General features: G+C 50.7%; 3 protein-coding genes and 1 long non-coding RNA gene across 4 annotated transcripts in view; 3 read left to right on the forward strand and 1 right to left on the reverse strand.

Moving 5' to 3' along the window:
* TM9SF4 (transmembrane 9 superfamily member 4) overlaps positions 1 to 6588 on the forward strand; it is a 14875-nt gene extending 8287 nt beyond the window's left edge. Inside the window, exons 9-18 of the mRNA XM_027895020.1 lie at positions 371 to 441; positions 855 to 987; positions 1462 to 1543; positions 1635 to 1710; positions 2041 to 2124; positions 2321 to 2496; positions 2831 to 2894; positions 3438 to 3557; positions 4098 to 4187; positions 4502 to 6588. Of these exons, the coding sequence (XP_027750821.1) occupies positions 371 to 441; positions 855 to 987; positions 1462 to 1543; positions 1635 to 1710; positions 2041 to 2124; positions 2321 to 2496; positions 2831 to 2894; positions 3438 to 3557; positions 4098 to 4187; positions 4502 to 4651 (1046 nt within the window). The 3' untranslated portion in view covers positions 4652 to 6588. The remainder of the gene's footprint in view (positions 1 to 370; positions 442 to 854; positions 988 to 1461; positions 1544 to 1634; positions 1711 to 2040; positions 2125 to 2320; positions 2497 to 2830; positions 2895 to 3437; positions 3558 to 4097; positions 4188 to 4501) is intronic.
* A 2198-nt stretch (positions 6589 to 8786) lies between these two features.
* Positions 8787 to 10672, forward strand: LOC114063038. Its single transcript, XR_003572492.1, has 3 exons — positions 8787 to 8919; positions 9533 to 9721; positions 10358 to 10672. It is a non-coding gene; the product is annotated as an uncharacterized LOC114063038 (long non-coding RNA).
* Positions 10673 to 11839: 1167 nt separating this feature from the next.
* PLAGL2 (PLAG1 like zinc finger 2) lies at positions 11840 to 18938 on the reverse strand. The gene is made up of 4 exons (XM_027895028.1): positions 18872 to 18938; positions 18338 to 18439; positions 16506 to 16901; positions 11840 to 15627 (listed from the first exon to the last, which is right to left on the reverse strand). Exons 3-4 carry the CDS (start codon positions 16766 to 16768, stop codon positions 14406 to 14408), a joined length of 1485 nt encoding a protein of 494 aa, XP_027750829.1. The 5' UTR covers positions 16769 to 16901; positions 18338 to 18439; positions 18872 to 18938; the 3' UTR covers positions 11840 to 14405.
* A 39-nt stretch (positions 18939 to 18977) lies between these two features.
* POFUT1 (protein O-fucosyltransferase 1) lies at positions 18978 to 24461 on the forward strand. The gene is made up of 7 exons (XM_027895029.1): positions 18978 to 19174; positions 19418 to 19539; positions 19713 to 19895; positions 20483 to 20595; positions 21291 to 21483; positions 22019 to 22261; positions 22676 to 24461. The coding sequence occupies exons 1-7, from the start codon at positions 19006 to 19008 to the stop codon at positions 22862 to 22864; spliced, it is 1212 nt and encodes a 403-aa protein (XP_027750830.1). The 5' UTR covers positions 18978 to 19005; the 3' UTR covers positions 22865 to 24461.
* Positions 24462 to 24860: the final 399 nt, after the last annotated feature.

Raw genomic sequence — 24860 nt, forward strand, 5'->3', positions numbered from 1 at the left:
TGTCTGAACCTGGGCAGACAGGGCAGGAAACCAAAATCAGCACTTAAAACCTCCCGGTTCAGACAGTGCCCTGTGGGGTCAGGCAGTTACCCGCCTGGCTGGGGTCACTGAGGGAGTATGTGGTGAATGCACATCTTGCATGTTTATATTTAAATTAAAAAAAAAAAAAAAAAAAAAGCCACACAGGAAAGCCACAGTGCCCTGCTGCTGCTGGAATACTGCCTCCCCTACTCCCTGGGGTTTTGTTTCTGTCTTTGCTGATGACTCAAGGCCTCCTCTCCCAGACAGAACAGCGTGTAGTTGCACAGTGTGAGAGCAGCACAGCCATGTAGGAGCCTCTGAGCTGAACACAGTCTGTGCTTGTTTTCAGGGATTCTCAGCATGATCATCATCCGGACCCTGCGCAAGGACATCGCCAACTACAACAAGGAAGATGACATTGTATGTGTTTGTTCTTGGGGCTGGGATCAGGGAGGGAGGGAAGCACAGGCCAGGAGGGACCTCTTGGGCAGAGTCTCTTCTCTTGCCCCTGTTTTGCTCCAAGCCCTGGCCGTGGGAGGGGCTGTTCTGTCGTGCTGTCACACATCTCTGGTTGTCAGTGTACATTGGCAGTGCAGATGTCTTCAGACCTGAGTAATGACTGCAGACAGCTCTGGAAATGTGTGCCCTGGCACTGGCAGTTCAGGTCTCAGCTGTTTTAAGCCCAAGAGGAAAGAAGTTTCTTGGCTAGAGGGTAAAATTCTGGAGAAGATCTGCATCCAGGGAAGTTACCCTCTTAGGCTGGCTGTGATAGGACTTCAGTTTCCACTGGCATATCATATCTAACTAACCTCCTTTTTCTGTTGTTGCTCCAGGAAGATACCATGGAGGAATCTGGTTGGAAACTTGTGCATGGGGATGTCTTCAGGCCTCCACAGTATCCTATGATCCTCAGCTCTCTCCTGGGTTCTGGAATTCAGCTCTTCTGTATGATCCTGATTGTCATCTGTAAGTGGCACGTGGTGCATGGGGTGGCTGTAATAAGGATGGTGCCTGAGGGTGTTTGTCTTCACCCTGTGCTCACTTGGGCTGGAGTGAGGCCCATAAAGCTGCTTCCTTTGGCCCGGGCTCGGCGTTGCTGAGCTGCCCAATGGCATTTCCCAGCTGAAGGCAGCTCAATGTGATTATATTCCGTGTTGCCAAGCTGTGAGCCCTGGGTGACACTGGGCTGAGAGACTCTTGGACAGGTGTGCCTTGCCTGCTGAGCTGCACCTGCTCCCATCCCTGGGGAAGCCGAGGCATGGTCTGTAGCTGAGATCAAAGCTTCCTCTCTCTGGCCGGTGCTGGAGGCTGTGGATGTGTTATGCTGTGAAGGAAATGAGGCCTCTGCAGAGATTCCAGGCAGCTGTGACCTGTGGATGGGACAGGCCCTTGTCCCATGTACCTCAGAGCTGCTGTTCCTTGTCCTGTTTCCCTCTGCAGTTGTTGCTATGCTGGGGATGCTGTCGCCTTCGAGCCGGGGTGCGCTGATGACAACTGCCTGCTTCCTCTTCATGTTCATGGGGTAGGTGCCTCCAGGGTTTCCCCCCAGTGCTGTCCTGCACCTCCCCAGCAGCAACAGCTCATTCTCTTTGTCTTGGCTTGTTTCTGTCCAGGGTTTTTGGTGGATTCTTTGCTGGCCGCTTATACCGGACTCTGAAAGGCCATCGGTGGAAGAAGGGAGCCTTTTGTGTGAGTCTTGGATGTTCTGTGCTGTTTATCCAGGTTTGCTGATGGCAGGATCTGTGGATGAGCTCCACACATGTTTGTGGCAGCTGGACACAGCCTGGCTGTGCTTCAGGTTTGCTCTGGGTTGAGTCCTTGTAGCTCTACAGAAAAGGGCAAACACCAGGGTAGAACTGAGAGGATTGTCCAAGATCCTCCCCCCAGCTCTGTGTCCTCATGCTGTAGCAAAAGGGACACTACTCTGTGTGTGCCTTATCGCAGCCATGGGCTCATTACAGAGGAACATCTGGCTGATGGAGTCATGTGCCTTCTCTTGTGCTGTGGTTGCTCTTGCAGACAGCGACCCTGTACCCGGGCGTCGTCTTCGGCATCTGCTTCATCCTGAACTGTTTCATCTGGGGGAAACACTCCTCTGGTGCGGTAGGTACCACCCTCAGCCTGGGCCTGCTGGGTGGGAGGGGGTGACTGGGCTGACAGGACCTTTCTTGTCTTCCCAGACCTTTCCAAATGTGGGTGTCCTTGCAGTGGGTGACTGGGGGGTTGGCCTGGCTGATGACATCAGTCCTCCAGGGCAGGTGAGCTGTTGGCCTCACTTTTGTGACTCTTGTAATTCCAGGTGCCTTTCCCTACCATGGTGGCCTTGCTCTGCATGTGGTTTGGGATCTCCTTGCCCTTGGTCTACTTGGGTTACTACTTTGGATTTCGCAAGCAGCCCTACGACAATCCTGTACGGACAAATCAGATTCCCAGGCAGATCCCGGAGCAGAGGTGGTACATGAATAAATTCGTGGGGTGAGTGATGAATGTCTGGGAAATACGGTGAGTTAATCCCCTCCCCTTTGTCCCCTTGGGTTGCTGAACATGGCTTTCTGCTGGTCTCTGGACATGGACAGATGGCAGATGGGGTTCCTTGAGACAATATTGGTAATTTGGACGTGGCACGAGGGGTGCTTGTAGCAGTGGTATGTGCTCAGCAGTGGGAGCAGCTGTGCCATTGCCTGTGAAATTTATTTTAGTAATCTGGAGCTGTAGAGCCTCTGGAGCGTGTGCTGTGTGGTTACAAGGAATTTTTAATGTCTGAACAGTTTTATTGTGCTGCTTACGGTTTTTGTTTCTGGCTCTGTAGGATCCTCATGGCTGGTATCCTGCCTTTCGGAGCCATGTTCATCGAACTGTTCTTCATTTTCAGTGTAAGCATTTAACCCACTTTGCTCCTGAATAGGATTCCTCTCATGCCAAAGCTTTTGAAAGGGAAGGGGCTTCCACTGGAGCAGTGTCCTATTCCTGTACTCAGTGAAGGGGGATAGCTGTTCTCTCCAGGCCATTCAGTAGTTTCCAGAGAGAGCTGTGGGACAGAGAGCTGGTGATTTGAAGGATTGTGCTAAAGATGAAATTTACTGTAACATCTCATCAAGGAGGGGTCCTCCTCTTAAGGCAGTCACTGTTTCAGCTGCTGCCCATTTTTCACCTTGTCTGGACAGGGAGGAATTTGCTGTTCCATTGCTTGGGAGGTGTAGGGGAACAAACAAGCTATATCAGAGCTGTCCTTGTGCACCTTTTTGCAACCTGAATCCTCTGAAATGATGTTGTGAGACACATTAGATCTGTGTTTTCATCTACATGAGGCTGAGGGGCTCCTCATTTTCCCTTGGTTGGCTGCCAGAAGTTAGTCCCATGTTCAGTGATTGATCACAGTAGCACAGAAGCAAATTCCTGCTGTGTCTTTGTTTCAGGCAATCTGGGAGAACCAGTTCTATTACCTTTTCGGCTTTCTCTTCCTGGTGTTTATAATTCTGGTGGTATCCTGCTCCCAGATCAGCATTGTCATGGTGTACTTCCAGCTCTGTGCTGAGGTGAGATTTCCGTGTTTGCAGTTTGGGTGGCTCAGGGTACTTGCTCCTGGAAAAGCACACAGGCCATGCTGCTGCTGCTCAGCAGAAATTATTGTGGCCCAGCTTCACGGGTGGGATTGCCCCCAACACCTCTTGGCTTCAAGGGGAATTGAAGCTCCTGGATTATCTGTTAGGCTGGGAACTGTGGTTTCATAGCAGGAATTCTGCTGGGTGCAGGGTGTTTTCAGCTGACATCTCTTCTCAAAGAAACTGGTTTGTTCCATGCACATACAAAAACAAATGCAGGGCCGGAGATGAGCCACGTCCAGGTGCTGTGAGCCTGACCTGGCTTTGCTTCACTGTCAGCTTCCTGTCCTCTTGGTTTGGAAACCCTTTTGTGACAAAACAGTTCCCCACCCCAAATTGTGGGTTTCCTTTGAAGGAAAATGTGTGATATTCTCCCTGTCCTGGAATGGTCACAGCTCCCCTGAGAGAGGAGAAGGATTATTATCCCACAGGAGAAGGATGCCTGTGAGATAATGAGGCTCTTTGTCCTATCAGGATTATCGCTGGTGGTGGAGGACCTTCCTGGTGTCAGGAGGATCTGCCTTCTATGTGCTGATCTACGCTGTATTCTACTTTGTGAACAAGGTATTGTTATTCCTCCTGTATGAAAGTGCTGCCTTTCTGGGGAAGGCTGGGGGATTTGGGAAAGGAAATGGTGAGACTGCACAGTTCTGGTCTGTCCCATGTCAGCCCAAGGCAGCTGAGCACACAGCAGTGCTGACAGCCCTGCCAGAGGGGAAGAGGAGGCTGTAGGTGCCCTGGGACCCTGCCCACATCACCTGTGTGTGGAGCAGCATTCCCAACCCCACCTCGAAGGGAATCTGTTCAGCTGGATGAAAATAAACCCTCCCTTTGGCAATTTTGCTCATTTTTTTTTCTCCCCTCTTCTTCTGTTTCAGCTGGATATTGTTGAGTTCATTCCCTCCTTGCTGTACTTTGGCTACACCGCCCTCATGGTCCTGTCCTTCTGGCTCCTCACGGGCACCATCGGCTTCTACGCAGCCTACATGTTCGTCCGGAAAATCTACGCCGCTGTGAAGATCGACTGAAGCTGCAGAGCCCCAGCAGGGATCAGGCGCCTCCGAACGCGTGTCCTCCCGGGAGTGACGTGGACATCTTCTCCCAGCTCTTTTTAAGGAAACGAAATCCAGTGGAAGAGAGAGAGAGAGACGAGAGAAATAATTAACTCCTCGATTTGGAATGTAACTTTTGGCACAGTGTACATGGATTCTGGGCTACTTCTGGGGGAAAAGGGGTCTGTAGATACCGTACATTTTAACTTTATTATCCTGTTCCATATTTGAGGGAGTTTTTTTTTAGCAGAGAAATATCCCTCTGTATAAGTAAAACCCCCTTTTTGCTAATTCATCCTTTTTTTTTTTATGTTGATGACGAATGGATTTGAAACAGCAGTGGAAACACTTGTGAAAACGTTTTCTTCCAGCCCCTGGGGTGCTCTAGGATTCAGGGAGACTCTTCAGACGAGCATCAGACTGGGTTTTTCTCCTGCCTTCGTGTCTGCACAGAAGAGGGAGCTTGACTATGGCAAAATAACCGGAGCCTAAAGGCTCACCCAGCGGGAGTCCGGTGTGCTCCAACCACCGAAGTCCTGGCTTCGGCTTGTTTACAATTTGCTGGAGGTGCCATTTGGAGCCTGGGAAGTGCAATTTCACCCTGGGAGAGCTTGACAACTGCAGCCCTCGGCATCGCCGCTCCCTCCCTCCAGCCTCGGACAGCACGGGCCGCTGCGGGTGCCTCTGCTGAAAGGGCTGAGGGGAGGAGGGTGGGATTGCCTCTCCTTCAGAAGGCAGGATGTAACCTCCGGGGTTGTGCTGGAATACAGGACTGGAAGGACGCCTGAGGTACCGATCGGGGTTTGTTCTGTCAATAGCTCTGCTCCATATGGATGAGGAAACGGGGCGGGCTCCATCCTGGGAACGCCGCTGGGATCACGCGGAGCCTGCGGAGAGATGGAGGGACGGCTGCGGTGCTGCGGCGTTAGTGCCAAGCAATCTGAGGCAGTGCTGGGCCTGAGCTGCCCCAGGGGTGTGCAGGCCGTGCTGAAGGGGCTGGGCACAGAGCAGGTGGCCCTGTGGAGCTCGCCCATGGCCTGGGAGTGGGGCTGTCTCCCTGCTGGTCCCCTCTCTGGCCACCCTCGCTGCTCTCTGCTCCTCCTCTGAAATTCTCTACCTCCAGGGAACAGGAAAAGCGTATGCCCCTAAGCTGTACTTTGTTCTTCTCCACAAAAACCAGTGCAAGCCCTCCAGGACAGCTGATGTGGGCTCTTTTCACGTGGCTTGATGCCTGAATTGGCCCTTGGGAAGCTCTTTTTAAAAGAGGTCAAAGTTATTTTTTATTTAGGTCACTTCGATGATGTTTATCAGTAAAAAGGTTCCACATTGCAGTGCAGACTCCCTACATCCCCAGAGTAGCTGGATTCAGTCAGGGCTACAGGGCAGAGGTTTTTTAGTGAGATCTAAGAAAGTTTTGCTTCTTGTAGTAAGGTCTCCCAATGACCAGCTGCCACAGGTCACGCTGTTCCTACCCAGAACTGCCCAAAGCCCTCCCTGCTCCCAGCACTGATGTGCACCCTTGAGGGCTTTGGGGCTCTTTTTAACCCTAATTGTCATCAGTTTCCACCAGGTCCACGCAAGGGCCCATGTCCTTTCCCGTCAGCCTTGCTCATCATGCCAAAGTCCAATCAGCCAGGAATCATGGATGGAAAAAGGGAGCAGGGGATGTGTGAGCCAGCTGTGCTATGGAGTCCTGTGTCAGTTCTAATTTGAGGTCCTTTTCTGAGATTTTGATTGATTTATTTTTTTTTCCCTTCCCTTTTTTTTCTTCTGCCCCTGCCCCAGTGGAGAGGCTCAGCCAGCATTGATTTCTCTCCCTTTCCTGAACTGTTTTCTCTGTATTCTTTGTAATTTTTAATTAATGTATGTATTCTTTGTGTCCTATTGTAAATAAATCTGCCATTGTCCTGTCATCCTGCTCTCCTGGGTTCTCCTAAGCCACCTCTGGAGAATTTCCTTTTGTAACACTTGGCCTGTTCGACACCCGCGTGGTCTGTGACGTGTGGCTTCAGACAAAAGCAGAGCTTGGAATACTTGAGTTTTCTTTGCAATATTTGTCTCCTGGTAAACTTGACTGAGCAGTAAGTTTCTCCCAGTGTGGCATGTCCTGAATGCTGCCATGTATTGTAATTATGCCGCCGGTTGAGGCATTTGGATGTGCTGCAGGGTAAGATCCTTTGAGCAGCTGTCTCTCGTTTGAGATCTGTTGTTTGATGTGTGTAGCAGTGATGGGAAGAGCAGCAGGACTGTTGGATGGCAGTGCTGGACAGATACACGGTGCTCTAGAGCAGCAGAGGTGAGAGGACAGATCAGAAGGGAGCTGCCATTTCCTTCCAAACGGGAGTTTGGAAATGTGCTGGTGCTGTGGAAGCTAAACCTTCAACATTGCCATCCATGGCTTCCCAGAGCTTGTTGGGGGAATGCATGGCAGGAGAGCAGCCAGCATCCATTGGAATGCTGCCTGAGGGAGGGAGAATGAATTCCTCTTTCCTGAGGTGTTCTGCCCAGCAGAGCAATGGATGTGCTTCCCCCAGGTTATGGGGTGCAGGTTTCAGGGGCTGCTGAATGTCTGTGACTGAGACCAGAGCAGGCAAATGTTTGAATCAGACCTTGGAAATCATCAGAACAGTCCCTTTTCCCTTTCAAAAAGGCCAAGGAAGCTTCAGCTCCACCAACAGGACAATCTGTGCTGAAGTTCTTTCTTATTTTTTGGCAGATTGAGTGTATTCATGTCCTGTCACAGCCCTCAGCTGCAGGGGAAAGCAGCTGAGGAAAGGGCACGTTTCACCAGCAGCTGCTTTAGGAATGAAAACCAGATCGAACCCAGAGAAAAGCACCTGAACACTTATGGTGGCTGTCAGCTTTTAATCGGTGTTCTGAAGGAGAATCATGAGAGGGGAGGGTGTGCTTCACCCTTTTTCATCTCCAAATGCTTGCTGGTGCCTGCAGCTGCTCATAGCTTAAGGTTTGGTCCTGGTTCTGCTGCCCTTGGGGAGTGGAGCATGTCGGAGTTATTTGGGAGGGGGCGTGGGCTGGACTCGTCTGAAATGCTACCACATGGGCTGGAAATTCTAGTGAAACCAAGTGACCAGAACTTTCTATCTAACAAACATTATTCTCCTTGACAGGGAATAATAGTGTTGGGCTGTGGCTGCAGCCCCAAGGGGATGCTGAGTCTTTTTTTGGGGGGGGGATGTAATTCTTTGCTTGAAAGAAAAACCTGTGTGGCTTCATGTAGGGAACTGTGTCTTTGTCCTGGTTTATGATTCTGTCTTTACTTAAACCAACCAAACCCCAATTCCTTTCCAAGAATACGCCTGGGGCAGATCATCCAAATGCTTTTAATAAACAACTTCATTATAAAAAAAATGCTTTCAATTTGAGCTTCATTTGCAAGAGCTAATTTTAGTGATGAACCGTACATTTCCTAATGGCACTTAATTACAATTTAAAAACCTTGTTTACAGCCCCCAAAATACTCCATTAAAAGAGGTTTTTCACTGTGTGGAAAAGTGCTAGAAAGTTTGTTTTTAGAAAACCAGTTGAGCTTTAACAATGGGAAGTTTCTGGCTCTGGCAGCTGTAGCTGCAGGGAGGGAGGTCAGGCACAGGGCCTGTCCAGATCCAGCACAAGAAGGGACAGCGTGAACAGCAGCCTCGGGGAGGGACACCCCAGCTCTTCCACCCAACTCCCAGGGCTAATCCCCAAATCTGTCACCTTCCTAGGGCATGTCCACTGGCTCCTGGGGCAGATGGCAGAGCTTTGTGCTGGGGCAGCCCTGCCTGGGAGAGGGTTCTCAGCATGACTTGTGGCTGCCAAGGTCCCTCAGTAGCTTTTCCTCCAGCAGCAGTTTCGGAGCTCAGCTGCTCCAGGGGTGAGTCTTTGTGGTTCCACAGGTTCCTTTTTGTGCCTCTCGGAGCACCTCGGCAGACACCTCTTATGTTCTTCATCAGCATCCTCGTTTAACTGGTACAATGTTACAAAACAACCTTCCCAAAAATTGTTCCTAGGTATGAGTGGGAAAATCCCACGAAGCAGCAAGGCCAAGGCACTCAGTAGGGTGAGGAGATCTCACAAACTCCAGAGAGGCTTCTAGCAGAGGTTTTGGGATGTGCTGAAGTTTGCAGGTTCCTGCACCCTTCTGTTGACCCTGAAGTGGGTTGTGCTGCTGAGGGCCATGAGCAAAGCTTGTGCTACCTTCAAGTGCAAGACACTGACTACAGAGGGAAAAGGGCTGCAGGCAGGTGTGTGGTCTGTTCACCTGGATGACAGAGGGGTGTCTGTCCCTGTCCCACAGGCTTTGGAGCCGTCCCCTGCCCACTCAGTACATTCTGTGGTTATCCACTTGCATAGTAGTCTAAAACAAAGATACAGTTTGTGAACAGAGGGTGAGACTGAAGGTGAAGAGAGCTGTGAAAGCGAGGGACAGCCGGTTTTTAATGAGATACTGTACCACTGAGGGTTCTCCCCCTTACTGAAAATGAAGAACTGACCTATTTAATAGTATAAAACCCACCAGATTCCAAATTCCCTATTTTTTATTATTCGCCAATGCCTTTAACTTTCCTTGTCACTGTGATCTCCTGATACAGAGAAGCTCCTTCTGTGCCATGTGGGTACTTTGTACATGCTCATATTTAGGCACTGGTGGAAAGGACAACACAGACCAAGCTTCAGCCATGAGCACACAGTGAAGAAGGTGTTTCAGGCTCCTCCTGGAGCCTACCTGTGCACATGGAAATAGAATGTACTTTGGACAGGAAAGCCAAGCTCATCTCCTGGTGTGGAGAAAGCAGAGTGTGATCTGTTTTCTGGTCTCATTTCTGATCACCAGTTCCATTTTTTCTCCTGTGCCAGTCTGAAGCGTTTAGTGGCGAGTGGTCTGCGGGAACACGTGGAGCTGGCAGACTGCAGACTGCACTCTGGGAGAGGACTCCTTACCTGGAGCCACAAGAATGGCTGAAACACGCGGAAGGATTCCTAAAGGATTCCAGTTATTCAGCAGAATGAAGCGAGTCTGCCCCTGGGTGCAGGGAATAGCCAGAGGTGAGCCCGATGAGTGCATGGATTGGGCAGCAGGGACAGCAGAGGAGTCTGCTCACACCAGGGACGTGGTGATGGTGGGGAGCAGGAATGGTGGTCCTGTAAGGCAGCTGGGTCAGTGGTAACAGTGTCTCCCTGGGCAGCTTCCAGCTGCTTCCCAAGGGAGGATTGGTATGGCTGTGGCCCGGTTACAGGGAAACAAGCACAGAAAGGGTGAGGAGTGCCAGGGCTGGGGATCAGGGTGAAAACAGAGCCCAGGTTTCTCCAGTCCTGGTCCAGCAGGTCAGACTAAACCACACCACCTTCTCTTTACCACACCGGGGTCGGGCAGGATGGGATTCAGAGATTCACCAGGCGATTCCCATCTCTGAGAAGGGGGAAAAATACCAGAAATAAGTTATGGGAAAGAAGCAAATTTTGGATGAGGTTGGAAACCTGAAGTGCTTCTATTCGAGCCATTCACCCACCTCACTCTGGTGGCAGAATATCTCCAGGGCTTGGGCAGGCAATTAACTAAAAATAGGCACCTGAGGGAGAATTCAGTCAGCCTGACTAACCAGGATTAGAGAGGATAAGCAAGAAGGTCGGGTGATGGGAAAAGCATCTTTGAAGATTTCTTTGTGGAAATTTTAATTGCAGGCAGCAGAAAATGCCTCCTCGGGGTTGTTCTGTCCCGACAGCAAAAGGTGGTGCGATGGCAGAGAAAGGAAACGGGGATTTTTCAGTGAACTGCAGGAAATCTTCCCAGCAGCTGCTATTCACCTGTCAGCAAGGAAGGAATTAAAGAACAAAGAGCTGAGCTCACAACAAAAGTACTGAAATCATCAATCTACTGAAGGGAGAAAAGGGATTCCAGTTGAAGTGACACCATTTTTCCACACAGAGGCTAAAGAGCAGTGCTGTTGTGAGACAGAGAAGGGGCTCTGTCACAACACGGTGTGTGGGTATTCTGTCAAGTGAAATTCAGTGGAAGAAAATGCAAGATAACGTGTTGTTCCTTCCTACAAATGGATTTTGAGTGAGCTGTAATCCCGTGGGGGAAAAGATCTTCAGCCTTTCACAGGGCTCTGGCAACCTGAGTTGAGGTGAGTTAACCCTCTGCTGCCAGGGAATGGCTTGGCTTGGCTATTTGCTAGTGAGTGAGCTGGAATTATTAATAGTAGTGGGACATTAAGTCCTTGGCTTTTTGAGAATCCAGGGTCTGATTTATAAAGGCTGGCAAGTTCTTATCCTGTCCTTTTGCTGACTGGAGCTCTATGGGTTTATATTTTATAAATATATATATAGTGCAGTCTTGACTGTTCCTATTCCTATCCTCTTGGACATCCCCCAAGTCAGCCACCCTTTAAAATATTTATTGAACTAAACCCTCCTGACCAATTACTCGCTGTAGTCACTCCTCTTGGGCTCAGTCTGATGCCACCTGTGAGCCAGGTGTGCCAGGAACAGAGAGATCGCACTGGGGTGGTTCACAGGGCTCTGCTGGGCTGACTCACGGCCATGTCCTGGCCCCAGACTCGTGGTCCAAACCAAACAAAAACCCAAACCAAACTCTTTGTGTGGGATGAAGCTTTTTTTTTTTTTATATATCACATAACCAGCACAGTGTCTGCCCTTGCCTCATGCACAAAGCCCTGCACAAACACCACAGAACAGATTCCAGGCTGTGCTGCAGCAATCCCCCTCACGGCATGCCAAGGTTACCCCTGTCCCTTACCTCCAGTTGCACTGGCAGGAGCTTGGCTGAGCTGACTTCTACTGGTTTTCCTAATAGCTTGGGACATATTTCCTAGTGGACTGGGATTCTCAGGTGCTGTAGCTTAGATGCTCAAAGTTTTCTCTTATGAACAGGTAAAAGTTAATTATAATATACTCTGTTCTGTGAACTGCACACTCGCTATTTCAAATGGAATTAGTCTTACTGGTTTTAGAGTGGCTGATAAAATACTTGCAGATTAAACTCTGTTGTGGAACAGGAACTTGGAATTTGTTTTCCTGGAATCAGTTCCAGTGCTGTATCTGACGCGTTGCCTTTGCTGGGTTAGACTCTCCTCGCATTGACAAAGGTTATGGCAGTTCTGCTTGTTAGAGTAGCTGTGGAAAGCAAATCACACGTGCAAATCATAGCAAAATGAATTCCATTTATTCTTTGACAGACTACTGGTAGGAAAAAGATGCCTGGCTCTAAGTTTAGCTACCACTGCTAAAGGAATTCCAGTGATGACATCTGTTCAGAGTACAATGTAGGCAGAAAGCAAGAAAGCTGAATGTTCTGCATGGGAGAAGGTGTGTGATGGCATTGCATAAATCTGATAATCCTCACTGGCAGCGAGTGATCAGTTCTGACCATTTATTTCTCAAAAATAATAATAATCCTCTCAACTGAAGACAGGGATAAGGCTTGCATATAATTGGTAACAGTGTGAAGTTCTTTTAATTTGCAAAGAGCAAAGCAATAGAAGACAGGCCTGAGGTATTCAATGCCGGTAAACAGACTGGCTGCAATGCCCTGTTTACCTTTGCTAGGTTAGAGAACAAGAAGGCACTCATTGGGCTTGGAAAGGCAACATTTTCCAGTGGAGAAAAGGAAAAAAAGTACTGCATTCAACTCGGGGAGATCATTGCCACAGGATATTGCTGAGGTAAATAAATCTTATATTACATTTTGATACAAAAGTCTTATTTGCAGCATTGCTGGCTAACCTAAAACAACCGATCTATGTCCTGGAGAATCAATGGATTGCTAAAGAGTCATTCTGGGAAGAATTACTAAGCTAAATTAAAAACAAAATTCTGGAGTAAAACGGAAGAGGGACAAGCCTGTGACCGAGTGAGGCCTGGCTGGTGTCACACGGTGGGGATCATGGCTCAGCAGGAAGGAATCTGCATCGACTGAAGGGGATGTGCTCTGGGGAGATGAGGGAGGACAGCATCTGGCTTTGCCCAAGGAGCTGAGATAACAGAGTAGAGGTAGATTTTGCATCTTCTAGATTTATGGAGAACAACATTGACAAGATTTCCTGGTTTATATTGGCCTGCGATGGTTCCCCCATGCTGAGGTATGAAGATCTGCCTGTCCATAGACATAAACACGCATCACTGCACAGTGAGTGACTTCCATATGTCCCCATCTGCAGTACAAGTGCCCAGGAAAACGGGAGCAGGAGACAATACAGGTGCTAAAGGACATCAGCAGCTGGCTGCCACTTCCCAGTGTAACCCTTCTGCCCTGGTAGGTAGTCAGCCCATGGGAGAGTTTAAGAGGTGGGGCAGGGAGCAAGGGATAGAGGACTTTAACTTCAGGAGGGAAGGCTCGAGAAGGGGAGAACAAAAAAGACCAGTGGAACCAAATCCAAAGTGAAAGGGTGACTGCAGGCCCAAACCCTCAGCATTTGTTAGAACTACTGGTGTTGGGGAAAATGCTTCAGATACACTAACAGAGTGTAACATGAAGGTGGGACTAATTTTTCCCCAATTTCTGGATATTACCACCACTGAGGTCAAAATATACCTCGAGACTGCTTCCTGGACAAGCCAAAAAGGGTGCTGACCTTGTTGAACGGTTATGGTAAAAAACCCCAAACCTCAGAAACTCATACTCTGTTCCTCATCCCAAGGGAACCCAGGGAGCAGGGCCTGCAGCCTGTTCTCACCCACGCCTGGTAGGCCAGTGCTCGATGCCTTGAGCTCCTCACCCAGCTCTCTCACATACTTTGGTTTCCAGATCTCTTTTCCTGGGGGAGATATTTAAGAGGGCTCTGTCCATACACCACACACCAAGCTAAGCTGTGAGAGCTGCTCCATCCCCTTCACATGGAATAGCCAGCGAGAAAAGGTGGGAAGTTGCTGCCTGCAGGGGCAGAGGCTGAAGTGGTCCGAAAGCAGTGTATTTCCCCATGGGGGAAGAACATGGTAAGTGAAGAGAAATCAGTGCAACCTGACTTCGCTGTGTAAACAGTGTTCTAGCTACACCAGAGATGAACCCAGTGTATTCTGGTGCCTCCTATTTTTGTAATGGCTGGCAGAAAACAGATTTGTGTTGTGTAAACAATGTTCACTGTAACAACTTTAACCTAATGGCTCCTGAAGAAGAATGAGGTGACGACGCTGAATTCACTATGTAAACGGGCTTGTTGCTTAACACTGATGTGGAGTAAGCTGTGTTGGGCGATGAGATGAGAGGTAGTGGGGAAGGACAGCCTCTTCCCCATTGGCTTCATACAGAGAGGGTATCCTGACTTCTTCTCCATGTGGAGGTGTTGGCTGGTTTGCCAGAATTGCAGTGTGGTAACATGAAATGGAAGCTGGACTCTTCAAAAGTTTAGCTCAGGATGAAAGAGCCTCAACTCCTTCTCAGGGACAGTCCCTTCCCAGAGAGGAACACAGCTCCAGGATTCTCAGGGAAGGTCAGTGCTAAGCGCGGCTCCTGATTCACAGATTAAAAATTAGATAAAATATATCCAGTCTATTAGCTGAAATCTTTCCTCTGTACAGGACTGGGACTCACAATGGGATATCAGCTGTTCCAGTCTACAAGTGCTCCCTCGGAGATCAGAAACCTCCCGTCTGCCCCAGCTCTGCAGAGCTTTCACACCCCCAGGGAAGGAAGAGTTGTGCGTTTTTAAGGCTCTCCATCTCCACGAAAGGGTGGCAGAAAGACCTGTTCTTCTCCAGTGCTATTTCCAGCTCATTGGAACGCCTGGTGGAACCGTGGCAGCGTGGTTGTGCTCAAGCTGGAGGTGAAGACGGGGGGCAACGAATGGAGGGGCCCAAAGTTCAGCGAGGCCCCGGCTCCGGGAGACTCTTGAGGTTGGTGTTGCAAAGTGGTGAGCAGTGGCTGCGCCTCCCCCTGCGAGTAGCCCATGACCAATCCCCCCGACGACACAGGAGGATTGCAAGGAGGAAGATTTAGGGGGAGGAAGCCAAGAAGATGAGAAAAGTCCATGTTAGCAGCACAGAGAGCCTCTGAGAGGTTAGCAGGGCTCTTGGAAAGCAAAGCCTCGTCCAGGGCGGGTGGCTGAGGCGAAGAGGACTGAGGCTCACCAGACGAGAGAGACAGGCTGCCAGGGAAGTCTGACAAAAAGCTGTCCACCTCTACTTTGGGTAGTTTCTCAGGCAAATATGAGGTAGATCCAAGCTGATACTTTGGAGGAGGTTGCGGTGGGGAGGAGATGGGAGAAGAAGACTCCAGAGGATAGCTCATTCCCATTGGAAGAGAATTAGGAACCAAAGAATGGGGCATGCCTGAGCTCGGCATGGTTTGGAGATGCGTGCTGTACATGCCCACGGGCAGCATGCCAGGGAAGCTCTTACCACCCATCATGTCTCTGGATGCCATGCACAGGACGGGGCTCAGCTCTTCCTTCACTGCGACAGAGGAGCTGCAGCTGAGCAGGCCCAACATGTCAACTGGCTCCGTCTTAATCTTCAGCAGTTCCTGGGAGTGGCTTTTCTTCATGTGCCTGGTCAGGTGGTCTTTCCTCCCAAACCTCTGAGCGCAGTACTGGCACAAGAAGTCCTTCCTGCCCGTGTGCACCACCAGGTGCCGGCGCACGTCCTTCCGGGTGTAGAAGCGCCGGTCGCAGTGGTCGCACGGATGCTTCTTCTCCTTCGCCCCGCCGGACGCCCGCCTGGAGTGAGCTTTGAGGTGCTCCAGCAGGACCTGGGTGCTCTCGAAGGTCTGCAGGCACACCTTGCAGCTGAGGTCACCGCTGGCGGCCGCGTGCATGGCCAGGTGGCGCCTGAAGCCCAGCTTGGTGTTGTAGTTCTTGCCGCACTCGGGGCAGTGAAGGGCCTCCTTGTTGGGATCGTGGGTCTGCAGGTGGTTCCGAAGGTGGTCCTTCCGGTGGAACATCTTCTCGCAGTACATGCACTGGTGAGGCTTCTGAGCAGAGTGCGTGGCCATATGCCTTTGGGGAGAAAAGCGGGAAAGGTTAGGCAAGCGTCCAGCCCCTCAGGGGACACAGGCTACCTGTCCAAAATTTTCCTCGCGTCCTACACTTTAAACCACAAAAATCCCAGATGGCATTTTACCACCACTAAAGGTCAGGCTCAGCATTTCAGACAACAGGTACAGAGTCTGTCCCAGCAGTGCCTGTCCTCCCCAGGACACATCACCTCTGCACAGGGGCACTGCAGCCATCTCTCCTCAGCTCCTGCCCTCTGCTGAGGCTGCCAAAGGGCAACTGGCAAAGAAAACCTCAGTAGTTTGTGACACAAAACGCTCGTCTGCAGGTTCTGAACGACTTCAGCTCATCAGGAGGATCAGGCTGTGGCCAGGTCTGCTGACAGCCACTGTGCTCTGATTTCACCTTGGGATCTCACGTTCTCTGACACTGTGGTTCATCTAGTTTCACGTTCCCACTGATCACAGTTCAATTATTCTATGTTCTACTTCAGTACATAAATAGGAGCTCTACTTCTTCATGCTGGAGCAACAGGTGCCATGGAATTATCTCTGTGGTTAAAGTCAGAGCTGGGGCTTAAGAATGCAAATGCTATTCTTGCTTTTCTTTTTTTTAATCTGTGAACTTCACTTTTTGTTTCAATTTCCTCTTTAGTAAAACAGAAAAACAGCTCAAGCTCGGGATAAAGAGTTATCTGAGGTTGTCTGGAAGGCGCTTAAAGAGATGCCAAGTATGGTAATGTCTGGGACTCAACTGCTCTGCAAGGTAAAAGGGCATTTCCCCTCCTCCAGCTTCTCAGAAATTCAAGCACAGGCATAGGAGGGGAGGGGTTTTCCCCTGTCTTCTGGCAGTGCTGGGCAGAGGCACTCACAGGTACCTACCTATAGAGCTTGTACTTGGAAGCAAAGGCCTTGCCACAGTGCAGCTGGGGGCAGTTGTAGGGTCTCTGCTCCGAATGGGAAAGCGTGTGAGTTCTCAGCTTGTCCACGTGAGGGAAGGAGGGCTCCGATAGTTCACACTGGCATTTTCCCTGACTTTCGGTCTCTTCACCTCTTGGTCTGGGCACTAATTTCCAGGCTGTCTCTTCCTCCTCCTGCTTTGCATCTTGAATCCAGTTGGGAACACTGGGAAAAAATGCCGTCATGGCAGGTCTAGTGGAGCAGGGCCATGTCAAGCAGAACTGGAGCCTGTGGGCGGCTCGCTGTGGTGGTGTCCCGGTGCAGTTCTCTGTTGGAGCCCTCTGTGACCAAACTGCTTTAACAGCCACACTTCTTCATCTGAAATCACAGAAGGCTGGTGTTAGGACACTGCATCCTTCACCCCTGCACACAGACACGTGTGAGAAGCATTTAACGAGCATTATGAACACGACACAGTCTCCACCACGTTTTTCTTTCTTTTCTCCCTTAACCCGTTACCTGAATAAAAGCACGTTAAGCTTTTTCTGAATTACGGTTTTTTTGCAACTATTAAAAGCCAGTGTTACCTGTTACACGTATTTTCTCCTGAAACACTGTAGATAGGTGTCTCCTTGTAGCTCTAAATACTTTCCCCCATGTGTTTTTTGGATCATTGCTCATCCCATTTTTTCATATTCTCACTTGCTCTTGGTCTCTGCTTACACGGAATTCCCTCCTAGAGCTTCTCAGAGAAACAAAGGTTCTCTTGTTTGTTTTTTTGTTGTTTTTTTTTTCCACATCCATTCTGCTGCCAACTCGCTGCACTGGGCAGGACCATCTCTGAGCAAACCAACCTGAACCATCACACGTGAGTGAACAGCGCTGGGGAATAAAACTCACAATTACCAGCAACACCACAGCTTTTCCAGGAAGGGAAGAGATGCTGCTCCTCTTCATGGCTGGGATTACTCACTGCATTTTCACTTCTCAGCTCTGAGGCAGATTCTGCCTCTCTGGATTAGCAACTTTTCTACAGGAATGAGCAATTTTTAATACTTTTTTTTTTTCTTTGATACTCTCTTCCATTAATAATGGAAGCCCAAACTGTTTCCTGTTCAAAAAATAAACCTCCTGTGAGCCCTGCTGGCTTTCATGTTGATGAACATCTACATTAACGTCTCTTAGAACTTGTTCCTGAGTTGTGTCTTGTTGGAGAAGTGCAATGTTTTTGAACTGTTCTACCACCACCTCGACTGTTAAACAGCCAGCTGAAATAAAAACGATCTCTCTCACTTAATTTGGCCGCCCAAGACACTCTTCTTAAAATAGCATCAAACCCTCAAGCTCTTTCTCGCTCCAGGATTGCTTCAGAGGAGGAACTTCCTGCTGCACATCAGCACAGAGTGCCAGTTGTGGGCAGGATGTGCAACTGCGAGGGAAAAAAAACCAACCCCTCGTAAGAAAAGCGCTCGGGGAACGTTGTGGAAAGCTGAAATAAGAATTAGTATGAGTGAAACATCAGCCTCAGTATGGAGTGGGAAACGCTGGGAAGTAGGATGACTGTAAGAAAAGGGTGTTGCCATGAGGTTTGGGAATGCCCACTGAGAACAGAACTACGGTTTTGTGCAGTCTGAACCTACGTGGGCAGAGCGGAACAACAAAGGACCCAGAAGTGATGTGACAAACTTGCCCCCAACCCCCTTCTCAACCCCTGTGGCTCAAGAGCAGCCTGGCCTTTCTAGGTGGTGCTGCAACTACGAGTATTTCTACCTCTGTAAAAAAAAAAAAAACAAAACATCGAGCTGTTTCTCTACCTCCTGCTCCGCAGGTCTCCGGGGAGTCTCCGCCACTCTCGCCAGGTTGTTGCTCCTTTCCTTCCGAACGAGCTCGGCCATCTGGGCCAGTTTCAAAGCTACCTGGAAGAAGACGGAGTTGGGGTGTTGGTATGTTTGTGAGTGAATTATAAGGAGTTTTAAGGTGCTGTCGCAACCGCCATGCAAACGGCGGAGGCGCCGGGGGGGGGGCCGCGAGTTTCAACTCGCGGCCCCCCCCCCGGCGCCTCCGCCGTTTGCCTCGGGAGCCAAAGGGGAGACACACACACCCCCCGGAGCGCCCCGTAGGATGAAGCAGCCCCGGCAGAGCGCGACCACATCGCCCCCCCCTCACCCCAGCCCTGAGGGGTGGGAGGCGGGCCCACCCCGCATCCTCCCTCTCCTCCTCCTCACACGCCCCCCTGAGGGCACCCCGCCACCCAGGGGGGAGGGTGCGGCCGTGCCGCCGCCCCTCTCCGCGGTGCCGCCCCCCCCCTCTCTCTCCCTCTCTCTCGCCCCCCGTCTCGGCGCGCTCACCCCGTTCCCCCGGGCCCCGCCAAGCGCGGCTCCGGCCCCGGCCCCGGCGGCGCCATTGCGCGGGGGCCTTGTGGGAGTGACGTCACGCCTCGGTGGTGGCCGCCGGAGCGCCGCGCCCCGCGGGGCACGACGGGATGGTGGCGGAAGGGGCTGGCGGACAGCGAGGACGAGGAGGGGGAGCCGCGATGGCGCTGCCGGGGCTGCTCGTTCTTATCCTACTGCTCCTCCCGCTGATGGCGGCGGGGAGCGACTCGGCGCCCGCTTGGGACGCGGCCGGTTACCTGCTCTACTGCCCCTGCATGGGTGAGGGTCTCCTGCTTCATTCCCTGGTGCATTTCCCCCCCCCCCCCCTCCGGTTCCTTCCCCGGCGCATCCCGCGCTGCATCCCCCGGTGTGTTCCCTGGTTTATCCCCCGGTGCGTTCCCTGCTTCTTTCCCCGGTGCAGTCCCCGGTCCCCATCCTCCGGTTGCGTGCCTCGCTCCATCCCCTGGTTGCATCCCCCCGGTGCGGTCCCCACTCCATCCCCTCTCTCGTCCCCTCTCTCAGGTCGCTTCGGGAACCAGGCCGAGCACTTTTTAGGAGCCCTGGCCTTCGCCCGAGCCCTCAACCGGACCCTGGCCGTGCCGCCCTGGATCGAGTACCGGCACCACCGCCCGCCCTACACCAACGTGAGCCTCCGGCGGGCGCGGGGAGGGGGGACGGAGGGCAGAGCCGGGACCTCTCCCGGGGTTAGGGTGTGAGCTTCGGGGGGACCAGGGAAGGGAATGCCGGGGATGAGCTGCGGGCTGCGGGGAAGGCTCACGGTTCACGGGCTCTGTGCTTCCCCCCACCGCCACCGCAGCTTCACGTCCCCTACTCGGAGCACTTCAAGCTGGAGCCGCTCCGGCGGTACCACCGCGTGCTCAGCCTGGAGGAGTTCATGGAGCACCTGGCCCCCCTGCACTGGCCGCCCGGACGGCGGGTGGCTTATTGCTTCGAGGCGGCGGCGCAGAGGAGCGCGGACAAAAGCACTTGTCCCATGAAGGTGAGTTATTCCTCGGCCCCGCGGGCGAGGCTTGTCTGCGCTGCGGTTCCGAAGGGAACGGCCGACTCATTCAGGTCACCATTGATTTGCAAATTTGGGAGTTACCCACCTTGCAAATGGGTCTTTGTGGTGTTCCTTTCACCGCCTTTGGAGAGGCGTGCTTTGCTTTTTATCCTTCATCCTTTTTTCATTGTCTCCCGGGGTTTGGGGATCTGGAAGATGGTCTGTGCAAGTAGATTTTATCACTTCAGACTTGATTGTGACTGTAACTGTAAGGAGAACAGATGTGTATCTTATCTCCTGCTCTCCGTTTCCCAGCTGTGGTAGAGTTTTCCAGCCAGTGTTACAGCAACCTCTCTTAACTACAAGTTTGAGGGCTGTAGTGTCCTTCTTCTTTAAGACAGCCTTTGCAATAGTTCTCAGGTAATTTTCCTTCCTGTGGCTCTGACCTGTGACAGGACAGGCTGTGATTCTCCAGCTGCCTTCCTCCCAGAACAGAAAAACTCCAGCTTTGCACTCCAGGATCTTGGTAGATCTGCCTTGCAGGCTCTGTGAATGCACCGAGCAAACACTTCTCTCTTTTGCAGGATGGAAACCCGTTCGGTCCGTTCTGGGATCAGTTCCAAGTGGATTTTGATAAGTCTGAGCTCTTCAAGGGAATTTCCTTCAGTCCTGCATACAAGGACCATTGGATCCAAAGGTAGCAAGAAGATGGAAAAGTGCTGATAGGCTGCTGTGGGCATTTAGAGTCACTTATGAAAGCAGTTTGGACTTAGTATTGTGAATTTACATTTTGGGGGAGAGATTGAAGTGCTTTGTTAGCAATGTAATTAAAAATCTTAATGTTTTTTCCATTAAATATTTGCTGAGCTCTTCTGTGGGCACTATTAGGTGTGATTTCACCAAATCAGATTGATTTCTGAGCCAGTAATATTTAATTGTAGTGTTTATTCATTATTACCCATATGTAATTAATCTTCAAAACTCATTTGGTTCTCATTTGCTGATCATCATTTTGCTGGTTCCCTCGTGTTGTCAGAGATATGAGTGACTGTGGTGGTAATTAGTAAGTTTGCGTGACAGAATTGCTCCAGTTTGGGAGAAAAATATGACCTCCCATTGCTGGGTAGCTCCTCACTGAGTGAATGAGGTTCTTAACTTTTTGTCTGTCCAACAGAAAGTCTGAGGTAAAACACAGCAACCCAAATTTCTTCGATGTCAGTGAGCTTTGTCAGATGGCAAAACGGTTAAAATTGATCTAAATTTGGAGCAATAGATGCTGCGTATTTTGGGATATTCCCGGTTCCCATTCTAACCTTCACCTCAGTCGTAGTGCAGGATGGAGTGTGCAGGATTATGGCTTGTTTCAGACTGCTGGGGTTTGGTTTTCCACAGGTTTCCACCCTCTGAGCATCCTGTCCTCGCCTTACCTGGAGCTCCGGCCCAGTTCCCTGTCTTGGAGGAGCACCGGCCCCTCCAGAAGTACATGGAGTGGTCTGATGGAATGGTGAAGAAGGGAGAAGCCTATATCCAGTCTCTGCTGGTCCGGCCCTACGTCGGGATTCACCTGAGGATCGGCTCGGACTGGGTATGGCTCCGGCGTGGGTTGGTGGCTATTGTGGTGGGGACAAAGCTGCCCAAAAAGGAGCTGTGCTGGGACAGCCACCTGATCCCTGCTGGCATTCAGGAGCTCCCTGTGTGTTGGCAGTGCCATTGGGATTCTTTCAAACAGGCAGAGATTGGGAACGTGGTGGTGATTTCTCACGCTTGCCCACTCAGATATGGTACTTTGAACCTGAAAGGAGGTGGTTGTGAGATGCGGTTCAGCCTCTTCTCCCAGTGATAGGAAAAGGGGAAATAGCCTCAAGTTGTACCAGAGGAGGTTCAGGTTGGATATCAGGGGGAAATTCTTCACTGAAAGAGTGGTTAAGCACTGGCACAGAATGCTCAGGGCAGTGATGGAGTCACCATCCCTGGAAGTGTCCAAAAAACCAGGCAGACGTGGCACTTTGCTGCATGGTTTAATGGGCACGGGGGTGTTTCATTCAAAGTTTGGACTTGATGGCCTTGGAGGCTTTCTCCAGCCTTAATAATTCTCTGATTCCCTTTCCCTCTTCCAATAGAAAAACGCCTGCAACATGTTGAAGGATGGAACGGCCAGGCCTCACTTCATGGCTTCACCCCAGTGCGTGGGCTACGACCGGAGCGCTGCGGTGCCTCTCACCATGGACATGTGCCTGCCGGACCTCAGGGAGATCAAGCGTGCTCTCAAGGTCTGGGTGACAAAGATTGAAGCCAAATCCATTTATATCGCTACTGATTCCGAGCCCTACACGTCAGAAATACAGCAGTTCTTCCAAGGAAAGGTGAGTCTTCCAGAAACCCATTCTGGCAGGAGTGCTTTGGTTAAAAACCTCCCTGGGATTCTGGCCCGTGGCTGCTGTGTGTAATAGGTTATAGCCAAACATTGCCATCTCAAAGTGAATTTGACTCATAGCAATAAAAATTATCCTGTAAAACTCTTTGTTTCCCGGAGGTTGAAGAGCATTATCTGGCATGGTAGTAAGTATCTCCTTGAAAAGGGCTTAAATTAAATAAACCTAAGTGATTTTCAGAAATGTTGTGACACTGATCTAATCATAGATGAGCTATAGGGCAGCGTAAGACAAACCCCCCTCTTTCTGTTGTGTATTCCCATTTCTAATACAATCTATTACGCCAAGACATTGGATTGTAACATCAGCTGACTGTATTTATCTGCTTCCCTTGTTTCTCTGCAGCTCAAGGTTATCAGCTTGCAGCCAGAAGTGCCTCAGATTGATCTGTACATCCTTGGCCAGTCCGATCACTTCATCGGGAACTGCGTCTCTTCCTTCACCGCCTTTGTGAAAAGAGAGCGTGACATCCACGGGAAACCCTCCTCGTTTTTTGGCATGGACCACCCCCCCAGGTTACGGGATGAGTTCTGAGCAAAGGAGGAACAGGCTCCGTGGTTCTCATGGCTGTGAGCTCAGCCCTTGGTGCTGCAGGTTCCCCCACGTGCAGAGTCACTGCTGCGCTGCCCACACCTGCTCCCACCCTCTGATGCTCTTCACAGTCCTTTCTGGACTGTTCTCTCTGACATCTGTATTTCCAACGTGAGGTCAGATAGAAGTTTTAAATCCTGTAGTTTATAGGGAACTATAAACTACATATAGTTTTTTAAGATGTAGTTTTTTATAGCTCTCCATTCTCACTCTTTGGGGCTCACCAGCAGTCATGGTGAAGCAGCTACTCAGATTTCCTCTTCTTTTTTTTAAATCTTAACTCTTATCTGAAGATGTTTTGAAGCTTCTTGCTCAAAACTGACCATAATTGGTTCTTTTAATTGCAAAAGTATTGTCAGGCATATCAGGATCCCTGGAAAGGGCATGCAAGGCGAAGCTCAGGACTGAAAAAGCTCTGAGTTTATTGAGGGTAGCTTGTTGCCTTACCAGACCTGTGTCACTTCAGTGCCTCAGTGTCCCTTTCCCTGTCCAAAGAGATTCCATTCCCAGTGCTGGGGGGCCCTGGATCCCTTCAGCAGTGCTGGAGGAACACAGTGGGGCACAGTGGCAGCCGCTGGTTCAGCCTCTATGTTGATGTGGGCGAAGGCACGTGCAGGGACACAGGAGATCTGTCACAGCCAGGCCAGAGGTGGAGATTTAGGGCTCGTAGCTTTGTAGCTGTTGATGTCGGTGAGGTCTGTAGTAGGAGTGAAACTTTGAGCCAGGATTATTAGAGTAGCTGTAAGTGGGGTCGGGTACGTCGTGCTTGGGTCTACGGTAGTGGTTTCTCTTTGGTTGTGTACTTTATAAAATAACCCCTCTGAGAGCATTAGCCTTGTCTGAGGGGCAGTTCCCAGGGGAGATGACTCTGGAAAGTTACTGTTTGTTGGTGGGGAAGCAGCAGCCCAGACCTCTCCATTTGGCCCAGTACAGGTTGGTGCTGGTAACACTGACAATCCCATCATGGTGAGACTCACCTTGACCAATGCCTTTTGGTGCTTCTTTGACTTCATTTTTTGGTCCAAAGACTGAATACAGAACTTTTTACAGAATTTTTTAAAAATGCCACTTGTGTGAGTCTGGTACCAGAGCTGCTGCTGCCTCCAGTGTACTGCTATGGTCCAGACAGTGCTGTTACAGGGGTTTAACTCTACATATCTTTTTTTATGGTGGTCTTTTCCTCCTTGGAGTCAATCCTGAGCATTCAAGGAGTTAGAAGGCTGAAGGAAGTGAGCAAAAAAGGGCTAATTGAGACAGTTCCCCAGGTATCAGGGTGGCAAAGACTCATCTCTTATTTCCTCAAGGCTGGCTTTAAAAATCATGGGATTTGGGGGAAAATCATTGGGTTTGGGGCCTCTGGGAGCCGGGCTTCTGGAGACCTTGCTCCTCCTCGGTGTTTCATACCATTTACTGATCTTGAGTGATGCCCTCAGGGCTGCCATGCCTCGCTGGGGAGCAAGGAGAGCCTTTCCCTGCACTGTTGGGGAAGACGAAGTATTAAAACGTTAGAGGGTGGGGTATTTTTAGAAAGTAATTAAAACAAAAATTATTTTGTACTAATAAAAACTTAATTTTGTATTCACTGGCAGTGCCCCGACATTCCTTCCTCCATCACGGGAGTCCGTGGTACCAGGGCAGTGGTAGCAGTGCACTGGAGGCACTGCTGCGGCCCGGACAGCGCTGTTGAGGGGGGGCGGGGGCTTAACTCTAAATGCCTTTTCTTTACGGTGGTCTTTCCCTCCTTGGGAGCATCCCTGAGCTCTGACGGAGATCGCAGGCTCCTGCCCTGGGGGCGCGGCGGGTCGCGGGGGGAACAAACCCCGGCGCTTTCGGCGCGGTCGGAGCCGCTCTGGGTGCAGGGAGGAGGGGGATCGGCGGCCCCTTTGGCGCGGTCGGAGCCGCTCTGGGTGCAGGAGGAGGGGGATCGGCGGCCCCTTTG

Source organism: Empidonax traillii, unplaced genomic scaffold (genome assembly GCF_003031625.1).
Source record: "Empidonax traillii isolate 1590-97213 ecotype Southwest subspecies unplaced genomic scaffold, ASM303162v1 scaffold448:size1359114, whole genome shotgun sequence".
In the NCBI taxonomy this organism is placed as follows: domain Eukaryota; kingdom Metazoa; phylum Chordata; class Aves; order Passeriformes; family Tyrannidae; genus Empidonax; species Empidonax traillii.